Source organism: Barbatula barbatula, assembly GCF_947034865.1.
Source record: "Barbatula barbatula genome assembly, chromosome: 20".
NCBI classification, from domain to species: Eukaryota; Metazoa; Chordata; class Actinopteri; order Cypriniformes; family Nemacheilidae; genus Barbatula; species Barbatula barbatula.
Window position 1 is genome coordinate 6325415 of NC_136783.1, and position 24679 is coordinate 6350093.

The window sequence follows — 24679 nt, forward strand, 5'->3', positions numbered from 1 at the left end:
ATCCCCAAAACTCGCTCCCTTCTGCACTGCCGTATGTCGTACGATCGCTTCCATATGACAACGAGAGCTGCTCACAACCTTTTGTCCAACCAAACGTATTAAATCTACAGGGCCGTTTGCCGACCCCGAGCTAAATTACAGATGTAAATCTACAATAATGCATTTGTTTACCCAATTAATACATGAAACAGGGAAAGTCCATCTTTTTTAATTAGGGTCACAGCATTGGCTGGCCCGGTGCGGTGGCTCTTAATTTGAGTGGCTGGCTGCAGCAGGTGATGTCGTGAGAGGTCCCCCGGCTCTCATGCGCCGCACCGTAAATGAGCTTTTCTGATGTTTCAGTCCAGCGGTTTTAAAGGCAAACCGGGAAAACACAGTTTGGGGAGAAGTTCACAGAAGCAGTTTCAGCGTACCGCGCAAACCACGCAAACAAGCCTCGGAAAGCGTTTGTGTTTTAAGGTAGAAGAGTAGTGTTCCTTGGGGTCCATCAGCTGAAACATTCTGCGAATAAGCCTTTTTTTCTTTTATTGTAGTTTGCCATGTGACTTTTTATTAGCATCGCTCAGGTCGGACACTTTCCAAGAACAGAGTACTAAATAGGGCTTGAAAATCTGTCAGCAAAAAGGAGTGCTTAACCTTCGGAAAATGACGCGTGTTCACCGGTGGTCAAATGTTATTTATAGGGTTTTTAAGGAGGGATTTTCAACCCTGTTACAAACATTTGAGTCATGTCTTCCTTTGTTTGAAGCATTTAATGTCCAGAAATGAGTAAAGAATGTATTTCATTCATGCTGTTTTATTTGAATTTTGCACACATAGGATTGTGTTTACAGAAATGTCAGCAAAATTCAATTTTCTTCATTTAATAGAAATGATCTATTAATTTTCTCAGCAGAACATTTTATAGTTTTTTTACCTTTTTAGAGTGTGATTTGTTTGATTTTATCATTTTCTAGCAATAAACATTAAACAAAATACACACAAGAATAGATAACAGGGTTGAAGATTAAGCCCAATTTTGGTTAGTAGCGATTGCTAAATAAATATTTTCCATAAATGATACCAGTTATTGTTTATTATTGGCCAAATCTTTCAACAGGGTTAAACATATCGAAAAACAAAGAATGAAATGGATTCACAATTCGGAAAGGAGTGTACATTTGACCACTTTTATGTCAGATAACAGTTTAACATGTCTTGTTGTTCTTACTCTACAGAACACAGGTTTTGTACCCTATTTACAGAAAGCCCCCCAGCATGTGCAGTCCATCCATTATTTGTGCCTGACGCAATTGAAGCCATGACTTTTCCATTAGCCGCTGAAAGAGAGACAAAGCAGCGAGCTGACAGGTTTATTTGGTGTGCGAGGGGTCGCCGGTGATTGGTTTGCCCAGAGAGGGAGCGTTCGGGCATTCTGGGGTGACTTTGTTTTGCCCCCTCAGCCACACACTACCCGAAGGCCATCTGCAGTGGTCTGAGTTAAGCTTCTATAATACCACATTTGGCAGGTTGCTTCCCTCAAGATTCACGGATGGAGCAGCGATGCTGCTGGCCAGCTCGAAAACTGGAGGTCGTTCAAAATCACAGAATCATATGTATGTGTGTCGGCCCTGATCCTGAGCTGGAAACCTGCCAGCCATCCACGTGACATGATGATTAATCAAAGCCTTTCATTCGATTTTCGTCGGATGTTGGCGATTTCTTACGCCGGACTTCGTAGTCATCCGGGACGGAGTGCGTGGGTGTCTTAAATCATTTAAGTCGAATGTTTTGCTGATGTCTTGGTTTTGTGTTTTAGGTCGTGTGCATTGGAAACCCGCCCCTAAACCTCAGCGGGGTTCTTCCTCCTCTCCCAACCATTCCGGACTCATCCGCCGTTCCATGTCCTGTCCGCGCTCCATATCCTCTCTGACTGCGCAGTCACCTACCAACGAGACCAGACGGCCAAAAACAAGCACTCACATGGCTAACGGCCCAACTGCAGCCTCTCAAACAGCACCCGCCGTCACGCCCATGACCCCGGCACGACCCCACACGGCATCTCGCTCGCATTCGCTCAGTCGCAACACTTCAGCAAACAGAGTCCCACACAGCAGCAGTCTGGGTGCCATTCACTCCAATACGGCAAGTGTCTGTTTAACATGGCATTGTTGGCATGCTACCGCTGTGCAGTTTGCATATTGTGTGCACTATACTTCGGGATGCTACATTCACATTTAGTCATTTAGCAGACGCTTTATCCAAAGCGACTAACAAATGAGGTAAACGGATGTGGCTTTTATTTCCAAAGAAAAAAAACATAAAGACAGATAATAATGACAGCGATGTGTGAAACTTTCATGCACACATTTTAAAATAGTTTGTTATTTACAGCGTACAGAACGCTGTGTTCTTTGATAGTATTGTATTTCTAACGCAGTCATCCTCACAAACGAACACATACAGTGCAATACATGCACATCTACCCAGAAATATCTTTTTTATATCTCTAGACATCCTCCAGAGACGTCTGAACAGATGTTCACCAATATGGGCAGATTTACGAACGATCTGGCAACGCTTCTCCTGTAAAAATGACAAATATCATTTTTATTTTCCCATCGCTGTCCCGAGTCGATTCAATCCATCAAACAATAAAGATTCAGCACACATACACCCTCACAATCGCAATCTTTGCCATTTGAACGCTGTAATATGAGCTCTGCTACTGTAGTCTCACACCTCACAGAGGAAAATGTGTTATATTTGTGCAGTATTTCTGAATATGAAGCTAATTTACGCTTCTATTTACGAGCGCATTCATCTCATGGATACAGGCACTCCCACTTGTTCAAGCTCTCATTAAGGAATATTAATCTGAAAAAACAACACACACTGCTGCTATGTTTAATGCTGTTTAATAAGACTTTCCATTGTTTTGCGAGACAGACTACTAAAGCTACATGCGTTCTTCATCCTCTGTGTAGGAGGGTGCATGATCATCACATTTATGAGCTAATAAGGCTTTAATCTCTAATATGAATAAAACCTGATGCTTTGTTAAATTAGGCGTTGTGTTCTTTTCATGATATTCTTCTATTAATATGACTTTCTGCTGCGTTTGTAATGTTTTGGCCTCCGCTAAGCATCCATAGGCTTTGTTCCGTCTTATTAAAGCTTACAGCGTGAACAGTTTTTTTCAAAAATGTCTGAAAATCATCACATATCTCCTGAAAAAGGAAAGACACATTTGTTTACTTAATCTTTTTTTTATAGAGACATTTAATAATTTGACGTTTGATTCTAGACACTATACTGGATATGGAGTTTACTATATCAAGGAGTTTGTCTTGGTTTTAGAATTTGAAATTGGACATAAATTATTTTTACATTACTTTGTTACCGTCTTACCAAAAACGTAATTCCAATCATCTTTTTGTCAACTAGAAACAAATTCAAACGTCACATTTGGAGAAATCTGACTTTCTTTATTTGGGCTCCACCAAGCATCCATAGGCTTTATTCTGTCTGATGAAGCTTGTGCTCAGTTTATGAAGAAATAAATGAAGAAATTCTATAAATCTGTTATTTGAATAAAGATATTTTGTATATTACAGTGACAATATACAGTAGGAACAAATGTATTTATTTAATTGACTGGTAATACTGGACACTTACTGTCATCCCATACTGTAAAATCTCTCATTTGTAGAATTTGACTTTTTAATTTGACTGATTTGTCTGTAAAATATTTTTTTATATTATCAAAATAAACAGCAAATTTACAAGATGCGTGTAAAATAACATGAGAAACATCCCAGCTGCCAGAAAATTAAGAAATGTTCTACATTACAGTAATAAGAAATTGGATTTTTGTCATAAAATTGTCACTTATTATGTAATAATTATAATAATAATAATAATAATTAAAATTATATAATTTTGCATGCATGATTGTAAAAACAGACTTCTAATTATAAGCATAATGTATTACATTTTGGTGTCAAATATGACCATTAAAGAAATGTGAGTTTAGTTTTGGGTCTGATAGGCCTGTTTAAGCTTTATTCCGTTTGTATAACGACTTCTCTGCTTTATGAATCTTTATTTCAAAAAGTAGACACCTTGCTGGGAGCGAAGTCTCACAGCAAGACTCCAAGAGGTCAAAACAAAGCTGATGACTGCGGAGAAAGTCCCCACTCTCAAATTCATCTTTATTGTGCCTCTTCTTTGCATGCACGCGTGCAGGGGGAGACCCCGCTGAGTAAAGAGCAGGAAGCCGAGCTGATGCAGCAGACGCTGGCGGCGCTCCGAGAGATGAGGATTCGTTACCCGGGCAAGAGCGAGGAGGAGGCCGAGGCCGTGCTGGACGAGGTGAGACACGCAGCTGAGACGGGAAGGCCGAACCGGCTGCTCTGTTCCACTAGCTCCCTGAACTCATTTGAGGACGGCCGAATGCGGAGCCGTTCGGGAAGTCTCTTGTTGTATGTAGACTCATTAGCTGTCCACCTGTATGCTTAATGAGAGCCATTAGCTGTCTGCGCAGAAACACAGCTGGCTGACAGCACCTGTTTAAAACACTTCTCAACGTTCATTTACAGCAGCACTTCAGCGTGATGGGATAGGGGTACATTTACACACAAACGATAAAGTGTTTAACGGAAGAGACACAAATGTTTATGATACTTACATGTTTTGTCTATCAAGATAATCTTGATGATTTTTCAAGCTTAAATACAAACAAACTACACAAAGGTCGCTCGACATCAACAGGAAGCCTTTGACAACGCTTTTTAAATTCCGGTTCCCTTATAAATAACTTCTCTCTGAATTCATATCCATCCACGTTTTTAGAGATTTGTGTATTTTATTTATTTTTATGTTTAATGATGTTTAATGTCCTCAATCATTTTCTGAAGTCGCTTTTACTCGCTACTAAGTTAATCATCTAAATGTAATCCTTTACTCCCTGTCAAGGCCATTGTACCGAAATTGCATCCGAAATTACCGTACGTATAAAACTAAATAAGACCTCTGGGTGTGTCAATCACATTTACACACTGCCTCCGATATTTTCGTCCATAATAAAAAATTTGTGGAATGGGTTCGATTTTCCGCGTAGTCAATGGAGGGAAAAGTCAAGTGTGACCGCGGCATTAATTCGAATCAGAGGAGAACTGGCCCTCCCGCCTGAGACTGGTTTCTCCCAAGATTTTGCACACACTAAAATATGTAATCCCTGTGACACTCTATGCAACATTTTTCACTTAGATCAGTGTATTAAGTCTATAGATCTTAATTATGAACATGACACAGCATCGAAATACTACTTGGTATCGTGATATTTCATAAGGCACAGTATCGTAAGATATGTTTATGGTACCGTGACAACCCTAGTATGAATAGTGTGAGTAGTGCATTCACATTGAAAGTTCTCAAAAAAGAAGTGCACTACCGGGATGATGCACTCATTCAATTGAAAACATGAAGTGTGGAAAGCAAGCAGGACACTTCACACACTCAACGGTCGTAGCTTTGCTTACATAGTTGAAGGGAGGCGGGCGAACAGACGCTGGTCGACTAAAGTTCTCCTGCAGAGCGATTACACTTCAAACTGATGGTGACTGAAGTCATGATGGACAAAACAGATGAAAATTACATTCAATGTACAAATTGATTTCTTTACACGTATTGTATTGTGTGATTTGCCCTCGTCTCAGAAAGCGCTTATGCTTCTGAATGTAGAAAAACGTGTAGTATTACATTTGGGATGAAGCTACCCTTCTGAAATTCATACAGTAGAGGGTTGGGTGCATGGTGTATAGTTTGGCATTCGGGACACAATTATGGATGCAAGTCCCAGGAAACACGTACTGATAATGTATAGCTTAAATGTAAAGCTTTAAATACAACGGTCTGCCAAATGCAAGAATGTAAATTTAGGTGGTTATGTATTCAGCCGGACGAGCGTTCAACACAGGGACATAGCCAGAACCTTTTTTAAGAGGTGGCCAGGTAAAACCCAGGGATTTTTTTAGGGTGGCCATTAAGTCCTTAAAGGCAGAAATTCTGTTACATGTAGCTACGCACCTGGTTCACAGTGGTTTGCTGAACCATCTGTACTCTACGAGGAAAACCATTGTATATTATTGATCACATAAAATCATGTAAAAACATTCAGATTAATGTTTCAACACTTTGAACGTCATTTGAAATGTACGTGGTTGGGAGAGAGTCTGTGTGAATGCACTGTTCTGATTCAAGGTCTTCGTCTTCAGAACATGAAGGAAGGACAGAGGCATGGAGTAAAGTGTATGACAGACAGACATATATTCTTATTTCTATTTAGTGATGTAGAAGTCTCACGTATATACCACATAAACTTAAAGGTGTCCTGAACTGGCCGTTTTTATTATTTGATACTGTCTGAGGTTTACTGATGGAGTTGGCGTGGTTTCTACAATGGAAATCAGTTAGTAATAGGCTATTTTCTACCGGGGTTTTGAGGCCATCTCAACAAATGCTGTGTTTTATGGGCGGCCGCATTGAAGACTTGGAAGTAAACGGCCACTGCCATGATTTGATAGCAGTTTGCGTAATAAACTTAGTTGGAGCCAATTGTGAATTTTGTTAGACATGAACGTTAGGTTACACATTATCAGGACATATCCAGCGATCTCTAACAAAGCAATAGTGACGCATAGTACAAATATGTTTCACTCACATAAGGTGGCTGCGCCATTCCTGTCAGATTCAATATTGACTGCACAGCACTGCTTTTTAATTTTAGTCTCTCTGCAAATCCAGAGCCGGAACGTCTTTAAAAGTACATTTTAACCACGCATTGCTATTGTCAGAATCCAAAGGAAGGTTATGGAGCGACTGTGTTCTTCCACAACCAGGCACTGCACAATATTTAGCGATCTTTTTAACGGCATGTTTATTGCTTGTTCGCTCTATCTGGTTCCGCGCCACTTGTGTTACTTCAGTACTGTCATTCGCAAAACAGTGGGCGGGGCTAGAGAAGTAGTCGTGGATATTCTTCTATGGAGGCGGTGTTCACATTGCAGGACCTGGCATTATCAGGACATATCCAGCGACCTTATATAACAAAAGCTCGGGTTAAAATGTATGTCTTAATTCATCGCCCCTTAAAATATGTCTTCTTTTATGGTAGTTCTGTCCTGATTTGTTAGCTCTTTCTTTTCGGGTTTGATTCGCACAGTCATGCTGATGTTGATGAAAATGTATACCTTGAATGCATTCGAAGCTTCTGTAAATAAAAGTGTTTGCCAAAATGTATGAATGTCAATGTTTCTGTTCCCATAGATTCTGAACAACTGGAAGTACCATAAACCAATGGTGGCATCTTACTGGCTGGTGAAGTTAGACGCCACCAAACAGAGGAAGGTGAGTTGACAAATGAAGTTCTGCAAAAACTACACACTTGAATTTTATCGGTCAGAGCTTTATTCAATTTGGGTGGCAAACGTGTGTGATGGATATTATAAATGTCTCTCGATTCTGAGACGGAGAAATGAAGGACATTTGTATCTGCCTTTAAAAAAAACACATGATGCAACAAAATGAAACCGATCAAAGCCACAGCACTGTTACAGTAGGGAACTACACGTGATGCCAGCAGGTCACAGGTGTTCTGAGTGGAAACGGTGATATAATGAGGGATTGTCTCGTTGCACAATGTGATTATTCTGACTGATCCCTGCACTTCAGCTGGTAGAGTTAACATGTCTCACACTGGGCCATTAATTCAGCCATATTGCTGAAAGTCACATCACAGATGTCTACATGCGGATGAGGGAGGGGGAGCTCGAGCTTTAGTCATTACTCACAGTTGCCATCTTAAAGTTGCATTTCAACATCTGATGCATTCCAGTTTAGTCAGGTGTTGATTTGAAATAAATGATGACATTTTTATTTTTTAGGTGAATTATCCCTTTAATATCACGTGTACATGGGCCATTATGTATGACATCATTGTGTAGCACTGTGTTCATGAAGATTGTGGACAGACGGGTGATGTGGGTGAGATAAGACTGCGTGTCTCTATTATCAGATTCATGCTTCCTGCATTGTCATAAAAAGGGCATGTCCTCTTCATCTATAGTTACTGTCAGCCTCTGGGTTTTCCACAAAACTTCTGTGTAGTCAGAACATCTTATTAGTGTGCATTGGCTGTTAGGATGTTCTCATGGGTGCTTGACCTTCAGCCTCCACGTTCCAGGTAAAAAGCCTCCTAAAAAGGAGCTGCCGGCGATGTTTCGGCATAGCAGCAGTACTCCATAACCCAAACCCCAAACTCTCATTCATTCCTACGATTGCAAAAATGTTGTTCTTTTAAAATATTCAGTTTAACTAAAAGATCTTCACAGTACTGAAGCAATATGGGTTGTGGTGTATTGGTCCCTGCAGATCTTTTTGATGTCTGCATTTACTGTACCCGGTGTTGGGCAAGTTACTCTGAAAAAGTAATTCATTATTAGTTACTAATTACATATTCAATGGTGTAATTAGATTACTGTACAAATGACTCTCTCCATGAAGTATTTAATTACTTTCTATCAACCTTGATTCAAGGATAGACACGAAACAGCTCTTTTAATGCATTCAAATAAATAATATAAAACTACGTACTCTTATTAACTGACCAAAGAGTAAGAATTATACATTAAAGCACGGATTTTAAAGTTAGACTTTGAATTTTGATGTCAATTCCACTATAGCACACACATATATAACACACAGTATTTAGTTTATTTACATCAGAAGTAACTGTATTAAATTACAATACGAGTAAGATGGGAAAATAATTAAATTACAGTAGCTTATTACTTAGTAACTAGTTACACCCAACACTGACTGTAAAGTCTGCAAGACGTTTTTTATAGTTTGCTAATCTGCAATACGTCTCATAGATGTCATAATGACGTCTAGAAGATGTCTATAAAATGTTTGATTTAAAATGTACATACAACTGCTCTTTATCAGATGCTCTATTCACAGTGGATGTTTTCCAGATCTCCACATCTTTAGTAGACATCCTACAGATGTAGCTATGCTATCAGGGGTCAAACTTCCGTTTCAGACTGTTTTCTCAAAACGGTCCATTGTTGTTCGCGCATATTAATTCAATCTTTGCTTGAAGGTTTTGGACATCGTTCGTACCAGCATCCGGCAGGTTCTGCAGGGCATCTGGAACGAAGTGGATGTGGACAGCCTTCGCCTTTATCGCCTTCTCAACCGCGTCTTCAACCGCCTACTCTGGAGTCACGGTCAGGGGATGTGGAACTGCCTCTCCAGCTCTGGGTAGGTTCACATTCAGCTTTTTTTATGTTTGGAAGTTTGGCTGTAAGTAAAACGACCTGAGATTTGTTCTTGATTGACTGAATTTGAAAAGTCTTGATATGGACATTCAGCTCCTTTGAGAGACATATAGAAACACACGAGCTCTCTGCTATAATACACGTAGACTTACGCATGCTGTGATTTTATCAGCTCTGAGAGCAAACAGCAGGGAGCCCATTTTATCGACCGCCCCTCTCCCTCTACTCATCGCGGGGGCTTCTCAGGGACATTGTATGGCCTGCTCGCTCTTGTAATTGCCACCGAGTGAAGGATGTTATATAGCCAGGTTCAGACCATTTGGAGTTGATGAGAGCGAACGCAGCTCTGGGGGATTAGAGGCAGCGCCGGCGGCCCATGCTGTTTTTGTTTAATCAGGGACTGATGTGTGAAGGTGGCCCGTGAGCCGTTAACACGGGAAGGAGATCTCGGCGGGAGAGTGTCGCAAAGCATCCCCGCCTGTAATGTACAATTCAGATCCTCAGACGTTACATTTCATCATCTCCACAATCAAACAAATCTCTGCCGCCGCGACGACACTTTGTAGAAACGAGACTCTCGGCGCAATTCAAATGGACGAGAATCAAACCCCTTAACTTTTCCAGACGATTCGTTTCAGCGCAGACGGTTTCGTTAAAAAATGGAAGAATATTTCAATTTGACACTGTAGTAGATTGTCGGTCTCTGATGGCAAATTTGATTTGCAAATTTATCGATCGGTAGCTGCTGTATGACGACACGCTGAATACATGTGGTTGGATATATCTTTTTATTCAGTTTCATTTTATTTGATTTTTTTAGCGCTTTTCACAATTTTGCATTGCTGCAAAGCAGCTTAACATGCAATTAGGCAGTGGTTACTGTAGTATTACCACAAGAGCAGCAAACCTCCTTAATAATACGGTGACTTTTGCTGCATTATTTACAGTTATTGGGGAGATCTAGGACTGTATGTTATTTTAGGTGGATTCGCTGGAACACCTCATCCACAGACACTCCGATTAGAGAGCGAGACCGGAAACAGTAGAACAGTTGACGTGGCTTTAATGAATGAATTACCCCTCCAAATTACACACAGCACGATGTTTACTGTTGGAGCCTTTACATTGATCTGTACTGGTATCTGCAATGAACAAATATAAATAATATATATAAGGAGGTGTGCTAACTTAATGAGCACATTTTAGCTTGAACTTAACTCCGTTAGCACATTAAACATCATATAAACATCGCTACAAAATAGCGTTAACTTAAATATGCGCCGAATATCCCCGCTTCATTTGCACATCAAAAGAACTAATCTGCGATCGTTATAACCCACCTTTATCACAAACGCAAACAGGCATCAATGTGAAAATAAACTAAGCATCCGCGAAAGGCAAAACATACTGTTCCCAAGGACCCCTTAGCTGAAACACTAAATTCAGCACTGCATCGTTCCTTCACAATAAAATAAAACAGTAATAGGGAATTTACAACAACAATATTCAAATGTACATATTATTGACATGATTTTAGGTTATCAATGCACTAGTACGTACCATGAGATCACTTTTTCAGTACTTTTTTAGTTTATAATGTTAAGTGTTTTTTAAGTGTTGTAGCGGTAAACTTTGAGTACACAACACATGTTTTATTTGTACAGCAACTGTTCCACTATACTAGTCAACTTGTTAAAATGTAAAGACGCAAATAGACACAAACTCGCGTGGGGCAATTCGAATCAGGTGGCGCAATTTCTGCAAACTCGCACAAGTCAAACTAGAAATTTGCGCCTACACACCTACTGTTTTACGCGTCCAGACACGTGAAGACACTCACCGTTGTGCAATGTTTTTCGGGTCAGTCCTGCGAAAATAACGAAATATTCAAATGAGAGATATAAAGAGCGAGGAACGCGGTGTAAACACAGCATAATCATTGTTTTAGTTTATGTAAATACACTTTGAAGTATAAACTAGTTTGGTTGTTTTTATATTGCATGTATACTTTAAAGTTTCTTTAGGAACTTCACATCATACTTATAGCTTACTTACTATTTAAGTAAAAATGTTATTAATAGGCTACTCAAATAAAATATACACAACTACAAGAATACAGTACTTTATTCTTAACAGTTGTTATTTCTCTCCCTTGCTTACATGGCCAGTTTAGTGTGTTGACATAATCTTATAGGCTCTCCTACTTGTAAGTCGCTTTGGATAAAGGCATCTGCCAAACGAAACAAAAGAGTGCAAAAATATTTTAAAACAAGTATACATTTAAGCATTATACTATACATTTGTATCCGAGTATGTGCAATCCCCTGGGATTGAACCCATTACCTTGGCATTGCTAGCACTGTGCTCAAACCACTGAGCTAGATCAAGGCTTATGTGTATTTAAGTATGCTTTTTTTCTGAGACATACAGTACATAGACGTCTATGAGATGAGATGAAGTAATCATCTTTTTTATTGTAAAACAATAGTGTAACCCTGATTTTAACTTGCTCATACATGTAAAATGTTGTTGATACTGGTGACCCATACAGTGTAATTTTTATCATTAAAGGGAACGTATGTATGTGACTCCAGCAGGTCATCGTGGCAGAGTGTGTTCAGTAAGAGCAGTGAGGTGTTGTCCTCACAGGAGCTCAGGTGCTGTCAGCGAGTCGTACAGCTGTGCAGAGACTGTCTGCTCGTGGTCTACAAGTTCGTGGCTGACTCCCGCGGTTCTCTCAGCGGACTCAGTCCAGACTGGGACGACACAAGGTACAGTTACTCTTTTCGAGCCATCCAGCCAGACATCATGCTTGTTTTATTGTGTCATTTCTGAGTGATTTTAGATGATTTGATGACATGCATTATGCACTTTTATTTACCACAGTCATCATATACCTAAGAAATACCCAAACAGTAATAAGATGTATTCATAGGAACATGAGTATATGTGGGAGTATTAGTAAGATGATCTGAAACCACATTTATCCAAAGATTATTGTATGCGAATGAATTATGTAGATGATTTGATGATTTACATTTGGCAGACTTAATTGATTTAATGTTACAGTCAGTATACCTGAACACTACGCCCGTGACACCCAGAACCCTGAGGCCTAAAATTGAATAAAGTTCAGCGGATGAAGCACAGAATACCTAAGTACTTTCCACTGATCATTGTAACTAAGTTGTAACATTGTATTCAATTATTTAAAAAATAGGTAATAGCGAGCCGACCACCATTAAAACGTATCTTGTTGCCTGGGATCTATTGGTGGCGGAAGAACAGCAATTGGTTAATAAAAATAAGAGATATCAGGGACCACCCTTCAGAAGTTTCACCATAACTGTAGGTATTTTCAGATGCTTTGGGAAGATCTTACTTTGTTTGACTTGAACAAATAAAGTTAACTCTTTGACACCTGGATCTTCTTTGTCTGAGGAATATTTGTAAACTACAAGATCAACTTTCCACTTCAGTTTCAGCCAATGAGAACACTGCAGAATGGAAATGGTGTATTGTAACGCATTACATCAGAATTTAAACATCAACTGCATTCAATATTCAAATAAAACGATTTAAACAAAATGAAGGGATTTTTTGTTTCGGTAATGTAATCGTTGAAACTCTTAGAACGAAACTATTTTATAAGACATGTGTTTGTGTCATGTCACAATTCATCATCCCTGTGATTCACCCTCTTGGACTTGATCATATTCTGCCTCCCCTTCATCCACCATCCGAGCCAACATCCGCTCTCTCCTATCAGTGGTGTTCTCTCTGGACACGCCTCATTGCCGACTCAATGCTGGAACGGCCCTCAGGGATCTGTTGTTTTTCAATGAGCCCGCATCTGCGTCGCCTCGTTAGGAAAATGATGTCTGATCATGTCTGAGTCTCAATCTGGCTTTTTTTACTCCATCCCTATTCTTCCTCGACTAAATGTGTCAGGTGACCAGCGGCCCACAGAATTGTGTCTCTATCAGAGAAGTTAAACGTGAAGTCAGATTCGACCTTGTTTACTTTCCTAACACACCGTCTGGGCGCACAATACATCGGCGCACGTTTTTTCAAAGTAATACGTAGAACAACTTCCTTCAGGCAATAAGGAAGGTCATTTCGAAGGTGATGTCACGAATCCCTCTAACATTAAAACTCCCCCACAGCTCCCTGTCATACAGAGAGCTCCACAATCCACTGCTTTCCCGGTAAATAGAAAGGTCTAGACAATTTCTTTTTGGATCGTGAGAGTAAGATGAGTTGTGTGTGTCATTTAATGTTGACATAAATAGTGTTCAAACCTTGTGTTTTGACAGTAAAGCTGCATTGTAGCATTTTTTATGTTGCATAAAACAAATAAATGCTTCTAAAGTTAAACATGCAAAGGTGCCATTAAATGATTGAAATATTTTATCAGTGGTATTTAAAGCTATTGTAGTTATTACTATCGATGCACCGATATATCGGCCAATAATCGATAAAACTTTTCATACTAACAGCTGATCAATGCCGATATATCCTGTCGATCAAAAGAGGACAGAAACAGGCAATGAATTTGTGCTCTGTATATAGAAAAGATTAAGAAACATCACCAGTTTGATGTTCAATATTAATAGTCATTATTAGGGCTGTCAAATGATTAATCGTGATTAATCGCATCCAAAATAAAAGTTTGTGTTGACATAATATGTCTGTGTACATTTTTGTATTTATAAACACAGAAACATACACATACATGAATATATTGTATTTTTAGGAAATATTTACTGTAGATGTATTTATCCAAATTTCCCAATCATTAAAATTTTATTTAAATGTTTATAAATGTTTATGTTTGATATTTCTCTTAAATATATGCTTGTATGTGTATGTTTTTATAAATACAAATATAATATTCACATTACGCAGACATATATTATGTAAACACAAACTTTTATTCTGGATGCGATTAATCACGATTAATCATTTGACAGCCCTAGTCATTATATGAGTTAATAACTTTCAGAAAGTTAAGAAATATTCATTTAGTCTTCAGAATCAGTATCGGCAGATATCGTATCGGTGGAGAAATTTAGTATCTCAAATTATTACACATTTCAACAAATTATATTTTTATAATAAAAGCAAATAACATATGACATCATTTTTTTATGATTGGCTATATTTTTAAAGAATTCAGAGTTTCCCAGAAGGCAGATTATTGTTATTCTGCTTTTTACATTAACATTACTCTTTAAAAATTGCCATTTAACTCTTTCAATGAAAATAAACAACTTGGAAGAACAGGGACATGCCTCTCTTCTGAATAAAGCGTGAATAAGCCAAAATTAATCTAATCACAAATCTAACCTGAATTCTTCAAAAAACACTTAAACATTGTGCCCACTCCATAAACAATAAATCACCTTATGATCCAATCCCATTAAAGGTTATATTATGTGTAACATGGCAACATTAAGACAGCATCCTGCGAGGTGACCTATGAATAAATATATATTTGTAAAATGTATAAATCTTTGCATCCGATGCATCGATTTAAAAAGGGGAATGAAGATGTTGCTGCACTTATATACAGTACAGCGTAGACGGATTATATATGAAATAAAAACATGAGGCTGTCACGGGTCTATACAATGACAGCTTTTGACAGTTATGTTATCAACTACGGAGACATAGCGCCGTAAACGTGAACCACGAATAACGTACCATCCGTTTTCTCTCAAAGCGTCGCCGGGATTTCTCGTGGAGTTTCAGCTTGGACGTGGCAGTTGGCCGATGGAGTCTAGGATTGAGTCAAGCAAACAGAAGAGATATGTGCAGATCTCAGAGCGATTGTGTGTAATTAGTAAAGCACACACTCTTTGGAAGGTTAGACAGCTGGCGGTTCTCTGGGGGCTTCACACTGGCAGGTTTTTCCATGGAGCGCTCAATGATCAAAAGCCAAAGACCTGGTGAAATCCTCACAGAGGTCCAATTAAACACCGCCTGCAGCCTGATTGGACCCTGAGTGATGGAGCTCTCTCTCACGGATGAAACTTCCTTACTGGGAATTCTTCAGAGCCGGAAAGACCGCCTACATATATGTTTGAATTTCATATTCCTTTGACATTTCCTTTTGTTGACCTAACTCAACTGTCTGTAGTGAAAAATATGGTAATGAGACACGGCCAATTCTTGAGATCTCACCTGTCTGAGCTCCCGGAGGGAAGGAGCCGGTGAATGAGGCCTGCTTTTTAAAAGCTTTAATGAAGGGACCGCAAGAAACGAGCGCGTGATGCCAAAGGTTGGCTCAATATGCTTGTCCATGTTGGCCATCGAAGACATCGATATTCATCATTGCCTGAAGATTTTGATTATCCGTAACGCTGGGGTAATAAAGAAAGCAGGCTGTCCTCTTTGATATTACAGAGCGGCGAGTGTATGCGCTGCGGACACGTGCTTGGCGTGGTGCGGTACTGTAGTGTGTACTCAAGAAGATTCAAGGACGTTCTTTAGAGTTAATTTGATTCTTCCCGTGTCTCTTGGGTCTGTCTTTCTGCAGAACAAGAACAAATCTTTTTACTTAGATAAGCAGCAGTCCTAATTTGTTCTGGCAATATTGTAGTTCTGCTATAAATACAGCTAAATGGCATCATGTTTACAATGATTTCAATGAAGTAAATATACAAATAAGTACATGAAAAGTTTAGGGTCACTTGCTCGTGGTCTTAAAATCTTTTCAACCAAAATGCTTAACTGACATCATATCGAAAAAAGATCATATGCACAAGGTAATGATGTCAAATAAGATCCCAGAATAGATGGACATCATTTATGAGACACGGCCCTTTTATTTAAGAAACCTTTGACATTCAAAAGAATTGGTAAAAGTAACAAATGAAGATTGGTTTTCTGTCTGTCTATCTATGAAGAGATTGGTACAACAATGAGAATTTTTTTTATTATGCATTCCAATTAATATCAATCAAACTGCAGTTGGTTTCTTTTGATTTAAGCCATAATAACAAAAGAAAAACAGCTAACTTACAGAATAAAACACAATAAAAACATGATTTTTAAACAGATAAACATTACTAAACAACAGACATTCTGACAACATACTAACCACAGTACCCATCAACATGTTTTTTGTGTGTTTGATAGCAGGTCAGAGTTATGTTATTTATATAATGTTTGTGTGTGGTCTGGGATGCTTGCATGTTAGTCCGGTGTTGAGCTGAATATGGAGATCTGGAGATTACTGTGTGCAAGGTTGAATGACTTCACCGTTACTGTCCTGACACAAAACAATATGATATTAATGTATAATAGTATCAAATATATACATAGACATATTGATCAAAAGAATGTAAAGAAAGCCATGAAAAGAAACAACAATGTGAAGAATCAATATAAACTCTGCACATGTGGATTCTGTGTAAGTCTTTAGTTCCTCACTATGAACGTCAGGTGCCCCAAGATTGTCTTTAACATTCATCCAGGAATTGGCTTTGCTAAAATATAAAACAAAGATATTAAAGTTTTACCAGAACCTCACAAAACTGCCATAGAGTAATGTCACACTAACAAAGTTGGTTGTACTAAACACAGTATCTGTTGACTTACACTGCTCAGTATGCACATTACTCGTTTATAACACACACAAACCATTATATAAGTACTACAATAAAAAGGAAATTATAACTAGCGTTAGGCGACACAGTTGTCATCTGTCGTGTCTGCAAAGTGATAGTGTGCCATTTTAAGTAGGTTTCTAACCAACACAATGCATTGAGATTTTGAGGGCTGTGCCAGCCTCCGCCAGTCCGGTCTCCACCTCGCACTACAAGCAAACAACAAGAAACGTGCACCAACACAATTAAACTCTTCATTAACATTAAAACAATAAGAAACATGTTTCTTCACACTTTTCTTATGATTTCTTTTATGACAAGTTTAGTTTACTCACCTCGGAGGAGATGATTTTCAGAAAATGGCCGTCGGCGCTTTTGAAAGCCAGTCAAGTTCTGCGTCAAAAATAAATAATATATAGTGCGTAAATATATATATATATAAAATGGAATATGTTTTTTCCATAACTTCTTTGTATGCATCTTGGCATTTTCTCAGTCTTTCACATTGCTCAATGTCATTCCTAAAGTGTTCGATTCTGTTGAATTTCGACAGACACTGGACTGGAACAATTTGGCATAATCTTCATGTGTATTTAGAATAAAATGATTATAACGAAGTTATTATTGTATGAGTGAACGTGTTTATCTGTGAGACCTGAGGGTGTCTCCTGATGTTGACCTCCTCTACAGTCATTCTGTCACACTGCTGTGTTCAGATAGATCGCTTGTGTAAGAAAAGTATTGTGCGTATCAGTTTTACAACCATTAAATCCAAATGATATTGAAAGTGGAATAATAGCAAAGACATGTGATGCCAACATTCCACAATCCTCCAACCGTCTATGAAGCCAACCTATACAGAAAAAACAACCTTCCATGGTTTAAGCTACATCTCTTCAAAACATTTTTCTCATTATTTGTTGTTGACCCCTAAACATATTTTGGCAGTTTGAATGAAGGACTGCAGCATGTTTAATTCAACGTGTTGCAATTGTCACCGTGTTATTTAATGAATGAACTTCAAATAGCTTTGTTTCAAACTCCATTCTAATTAGGCCGTGTGAGTGGTCAGCTGTCTCTGATGCTTTCTCTCCCGTCTTGTTCCAGGTAGTAATTATCTTTCCTGTTATCCGGTCTCGGACATCCTGCACATTAAACAAGTTCCCATCCGTTAAACAAGTCACGTACAGCCACTCGTCTCACTCATTGTTAAAAATGGCACCGTTTAGACACGAGGGTCAGCAAAGGGGCAGGGAATCTACAGCGTCGGCTGAGGGAGGATTTGAAGCGGAGAGGTGTCTGAACTCTTCAGGCGACCTTTTGTGCCTCTAATCCTGCCTTTGAGTCTGATGTCCAACCTCTATTTCTCTTTATGTTTCTCTCCGTCCGTATAGGAACCTGCTGCTGGTCACATCCCAACTCCTCATCAAGTGGCCATCCTCCAGCGTCGGCCGCTCGGCGTCCTCGTCGCGGCCCCGCAGCGTCTTTACCGCACGGATGGGCCACTTCTGATGGCCGCTGGACTTCGATTAGATGTGTAAATGCCAGGGGACTACACAGAAAAAACAGATTGCGTCTGCCTGCATCGTCCATGCGTCGGATGCAGAAATTGTGAAGCTTTTAAATACCCCCTGCACCGCTGTCTCCCTTAGGATGCTACTGAAGATGATGAACACTATGGATGTATTTTCAGTTATTCCACCATTGCAGTGAATTTGACTGTCTTATGGAGCTTTTTTGTCGATCATGATGTTATTTTAGTGACGTTTTTACCAAATCATTTGATCGATTAATGCACAACATGTCACTTTCTTACTTCACTTCATGTTTTACTTTAGTTCTTTCCAAAGTCAAGAATACAAGAGTTCACACAGGATGTGTTCTGACGTACAAAAAATAAATAAATAAAAGTTTGTTTTTTACATGACGATAGTCTTTCGTAAAGATACGCAACTGCAAAAAAATAGTATTTTAATTCAACACAGATTTCGTTTATTATGAAGTACCAGTACAACAAAATTCTGAAATGTATAACTAGTTATTTTGCAAAAGAACGCATGTTGGCTCTTTCAGAAAAAGTGATACAAAATCCATCAGTGGTGTAGAAAATATACCACTTAACAAAAACAAAAAAGCAGACTCAAGAATTCCTCCTGTGTGAAAGTCCAAGAGAAAAGGTCAAGGTTAGCGTTAGAGGTTTTATGTTAGAGCTTAGGGTTAAGGTTAAAGCCTAGATCTAGGGAATTATGGGTAAATTAGAGTTAGGAAATCAATCATGCTTACTATTTGAATGCTTTATGAATGCTTGTTATACTAGACGTTGCCTGTTCTGAACGTACGGCTGAGATCACCCGTCAACTTGCGGGTCGTAAATCTCCTTTGCATAACTTTATGAGCCATATTGTGTAGATGCAAATATTAACCTCAACGTTGGACCTGTCTGATGCGTGTCCTTGCGGAGATGATGAATGGGACCTTCGGTATCGCCGCCCGTACGACAAACTGTCGGCGGGATGGACGTGCTGAAACTTGGACAGCTGCATCTTGAAGATACTTGAATTAATTTATGCTATTTATTTTGTGAAAAAAATTCTGTTTACACTAATACATGTTTCTAATTTCTGAGATATGTTTAATTGTTTTATTCATGGCATTAGCGATTGTATTGTTGGTTTTATGAATGGAATAACCTTTTATGACAGTACTGTAAGAAGTGCTAACGGCAGAGCTTGGCTTTGGATCTAATTTCGATTCATGTTCATGTTGTGTTTTAGTAAAAGTGACCTGGACGTGCCAGCTCAAAACACGCTGTGCCAATACCACTCACAACCAGCAGTGTGTGTTCACGATGAGCCACGTGACGGCTGGCAGGATTTGTAAAAATGTGGCTTTTGTTTATTTATTTATTTTTGTTAGAAAGGAAAGTTGACGATTTTCTAACAGCCAACTATTCAGATCCTTACGGCCATTAAACGGGCCATTTCACCCACCATGCCACAATGCCAAATATTATTTTTGCCTGGGTTTTCATTTAGGATAATGGTTTTATAACAGCAATAAAAGGCTTAAAACACGTAAACAGACTCCAGACTTGTATTTGAGATTCTCATGGAGTGTCTGACCCTCTTGACTTTCCTATATTTGTTCCTCCTGAGGGCGTCTTACCATGAGCTACCGTACGCACATATAAACCGCAGCCTGTACCGAACTGACATTACATGTCATTCCACATGGTCTCGTGTGAGATTCCAGAGCGCAACCTTGTCATGTTTTGATCTAACCTGAGGTCATTCCATAAAACTAAAAACTACACTATAGAACTCCTTGTTACTACTCGTTTACTTCCTTGTCTCGTACAACAAAAGCAAGAATGTGACAGCGTTACTTAGCAACAGTAAGAGTGGAACACGCTTTGACACAGAATGATTTTTCTATAAAAAAATCATTAAATAACTGACACTTTATGTGAGTGTTGATTGAGTCAATACATTTCATTCTAGTTAAAGTGATTTGCTGCAATGTCTGAGGCATTTTTTGCTGTAGTCAGGTATAGCTCCTGCAGGTGGCAGTTTTGGTAGAGGTCAACAATTTAGAAGTTAAGATACACCGAAATGGATTATAGGGGGGGGAAGCTTATTCAGCTGTTAAATTAGCATGCTTTAACTAAAATATAGTGAAGTTTAAACTAAAAATAACTTCAGATGCAAAAATGAGATTATGATGTTAAGTGAATGCTCTCCACACAAAGTATACGTTAGTGAAATAAGCCAGCTAAAATACCATTTAGTCATTTACCACGCCATTTAGTCAAATACCACGCTCTGACTGCTCTGAAATATCTGCTATTGCTGGAGCCTGATAAAAAATGCTCGTTTACACAAAAGTCATCAGACGTACTTAGGCTGTGTTCACATATTCTTTTTTGAAGCTGCTAGCGTCTGTTCTACATTATAATCCTAGGGAGTAAACCGTCTTTTCAAAAATATCCCGAGCACTATTTTAAACGTCAGCGCCGGCGTCTTTTTTTGCCGCTCAAAGCATCTTTTGAAGTTAGAAAAAGTTATTTTCTGAAAAGAGAATGCCCTAGTCAAGCACCTTTTCACAGCTAACCAAGGACAAGCGAGTAAAGAGACCTGTCGTTTCCAGAACAACATGAAAGGAAGGTGATTGTTGGAGCAGGATTAAGCTCGGAAAAATAAAATGGTGGCCGAAACGCAGGTTGGAGCATATTTGGTATAAATGTAAGTTTCATTTTCATTTTCAATAACTTATTTTTGAACAATAAATAACTAAATTTGATTGCATTTTAACATTCAAATAGACTTCTGTTACTCTGCCTATGAAGCCTTTCTCTCTAAGCTGCCTTCCTGCCTTTTCGCATCAAAAAATATGTCATATGTGAACACTTCAATTACACTCAGTCTACATGGTATAAGCACAGTAAATACTCCTATTGACAAATTGCTTTATTATTTCCTTTTTCACTCCTTTCAAGTCACGTTGGATAAAAGCGTCTAATAAATGCCTAAACGTTAATGAAATGTAAATGTACATAAAGAAAATAAATAAAGAAGTATATTTAAATTTACTTTAATGTACATGACTTATAATGACAAACAGCCAGTATATTTGGCCAATGTGTGTACTCAACCTTTTTATCAAGATATACTTCTTAAAATAAGATTTAAAAAAAAACCTTCTTATAAACACACACATTCAAGTTTATATAGTCACAAGTCAGCTTTGGGGTGGAATCGCTGCTAAAACTGATTTTTGTACGCACTGATAATTGGAACTTTACAGTAAAAGGGACATTTCAAGTACGAAAATGATCAGACAAATGTTTTGTCATTGCTGAAATATTGACTCAAATCAAAAATAGGACTTACAATTATTTAAATAAATAAAGATATCTAGAAAAATGAATTATTAGGATGGCTGTGATTCTGCTGCTGGTTATCACAGTGTACTGATGTATGGCATCGGCTTGATGTTGATTATAATGGGTGCGCTCTAGTTTTGACTCATTATGACACACCACACTCATCGGCTGTAGACATGGTGTAGTGTGCAATTACCATTTATTTAACATCACAACACAAACCCTCTTCAGAAGTTGAGAGATGCATTTTCATACTGTAGGGTTCACAAGTTGCATCTGGTCAGGATGACCCTTGATTCACGTAAGTGATGAGTCTTACGTCTGAAGGACAGAACGTCAGAACACAGAGAGGCTTTAGTTCCATCAACACCATTAGACGCTCTTGTACAACCTCTCTATAAAGAGACGTGCGTCAGCGATGCTGCCTCCTCCGTTCACATTCTCTGTTTATCAAGTGTGAGTGTCTCTTATTAGAGCAAATATAGAAAACAGTACTCTTTATTGGTTTTCTTTCACTAAAGGCTGCGTTTCCTGAAGGTCTGCGCTAACTGTAAAGAGTCATGTTTGAATTACAGTCTCTTAATCTATAGCCTTTCTGCTGCCCACATACAAAGGTCTCTGGGGGGCTATTTATGGGTCACAGCTATAGAGGACTTCGTGTGCTTTAAAGTGCCGTGTAAAGCCTCAGATTACATGTGAATGGCCATCAAGGAAGCTACGATTGTGAATGCCTCCACAGATTTTAAAGCACTTCTGGTGAAGGTTGCTTTCCGAGCTGCCACTAAACCAACTGCAACCACAGCAAGGTCATTTCACCGTTGAGCTGTGAGGGAGTGCTAAAGCCCATTCGCTATCTGGGGGCTCGTCCGGGATCCTTCTGGAGTTTATCGATGCATCCACTCCAGCCAGTTTTGCAGACAGACCCCCATGCCCTGACTTCTTGAGCTCAGGGACTCAACAGCTGTCTGATGGTTTCATTGTCAGACAGCGTCTGGCTCTTTCTCTCTCACTTTCATGTCAAGTGCTGATATATCCGTCTCATTCAAAGCACTTGGCTAATTAGAACTCTCGTGTGTTTTTCAAGTCTAGTGATTCAGACCATTACCTTTGGCTCCCTCAGTCATCATGAAGGACAGTTCACTAAATGAATACAGATCCATCCGCATTGAAAACTTTATTCAGCGGTTTCCTCCTTCAATCTTCTGTGGGAATGCAGGAACTCTAGCTCCTGTCTATCTCTTCCTCACCCGCTTACAGGTATTGATTTTAGATTATAAACAGCCACAGTAGTGGCTCGGTTCTCACTGAGCAAGTAACTTTTAGAAAGCCAAGCTGCTACCGTGAGATCTGGTGCTCAATTTGTGCGAAAAAGTAATGTTTTTTTCAGACCGTTGTATGTTGTTGGGTTTGTAGTCAACATGTTATTAACTTGTAATCCTACACGTTCCTCCTGCGACCTGGACTCATTATGCATGTCTTTTCTTCTAAGGTTTCCATGAACTGGAATGCCAAGACCTGAAAAATCCCAGGACTATTTATGAACCCCACATGGTCTCAAATGAGACAAGCCTTGCTTTGAACAATCAACTTCTCAAGTTTCAGCTTAACGTGATTTATGATTTACCCTGCACTTCTGAATATAATGAAGTGCAGATTGACACTAATGGTTATAATTATTAAAATTGTTACAATGACTATATTTATTAGAAAATGGACAGAGTTGATCTGGGAAACTGATTTATAAACAAATCTACTGTTGCTACTGAAATTAATGGTGAATATATTACAGTAATAAACCACCAGGTGTTTATATAAAATGTATTTTGGAAGTATTGAGTACAGAAGCCAAACATGATTGGAGTTTAATACTGTTATCTGTTTAGCGCCTTATCAAGCTCATATTATAAGTTTCACACAGAGAAGAGATTTGTTTGTAGTGCAGGATCCTTGAGGATGTCCGTCTGCTCTCCAAAATTTGCCCAAACTGTGACACTTCTACAAAGACCCTCTACAGTCAAGTCTTAAACTTAACAGCAGCATACTATCTTCTTCAACCAAAAACTGTGTGCTTTGGCCCATTTAAATATTGATTTTTCTTTCCATTTAATTTACTAATATGTTGAAATTAAAATTGTGTTTATATTTTAAATGTACATAAAACAATTTAATTAAATAAATCTTTCTATTATTCAATAGTTCTGTGATTTATCATATATAAAAATTAAGGATACATTATTAATGATTGTATTATTAATACATGCAATTAGTATTAGAATTGAAAAATACACACTTTGTTCACTCGATTATTGATATATTTTAAACAGGTTTTTAATTATAAATAAAAAGCTTTAAAAAAATTATGAATTAATCATCCTACAAATATTTTGAAACAAAACTAGTGTCAGAAGTTTTAATATTAATGAAGTTCCTAATAAATAACACATACATAAATACACACAAGGAAACAAAAAAAACTGTCTTTAGGAACTAAAGGTGGGGTATATGAAGTGTAGACACAGAGAAAGGTGAAGGTCAGGGTGCAACAAGAGATTTGGTCCAGGTATGGATGAGGCCTGACAGGTGCATGAATTCCTCCTTTGGTTTGTGGTTTGAGGAATAACAGCTTCTTTGCGGCCCATCATCTTGGCTCACCTCCCAGTCGGGACATGGGTCAACATCTCATTCATGCCATCTTCCTGCATTCTGGATCTGCAAGGACACTGTTGTGCATGCACAGAGAAAGAGACATTTAACGTCAGAGGTGGTGAGGCACTATTTACTTTATTATTGCCATTTAAACTACATACATCTATCTAAATCGGATTGAATAAGGATCTGTGGGTATTGAGTGAATATTTAGT

At 38.6% G+C, this 24679-nt stretch overlaps 1 protein-coding gene across 1 annotated transcript in view; it reads left to right on the plus strand.

The window, feature by feature from the left end:
* ttll7 (tubulin tyrosine ligase-like family, member 7) overlaps positions 1-20012 on the plus strand; it is a 63698-nt gene extending 43686 nt beyond the window's left edge. The window contains exons 16-21 of the mRNA XM_079483591.1: positions 1799-2124; positions 4228-4353; positions 7309-7389; positions 9146-9306; positions 11918-12094; positions 18331-20012. Of these exons, the coding sequence (XP_079339717.1) occupies positions 1799-2124; positions 4228-4353; positions 7309-7389; positions 9146-9306; positions 11918-12094; positions 18331-18448 (989 nt within the window). The 3' untranslated portion in view covers positions 18449-20012. The remainder of the gene's footprint in view (positions 1-1798; positions 2125-4227; positions 4354-7308; positions 7390-9145; positions 9307-11917; positions 12095-18330) is intronic.
* The last annotated feature ends 4667 nt before the right edge of the window (positions 20013-24679 follow it).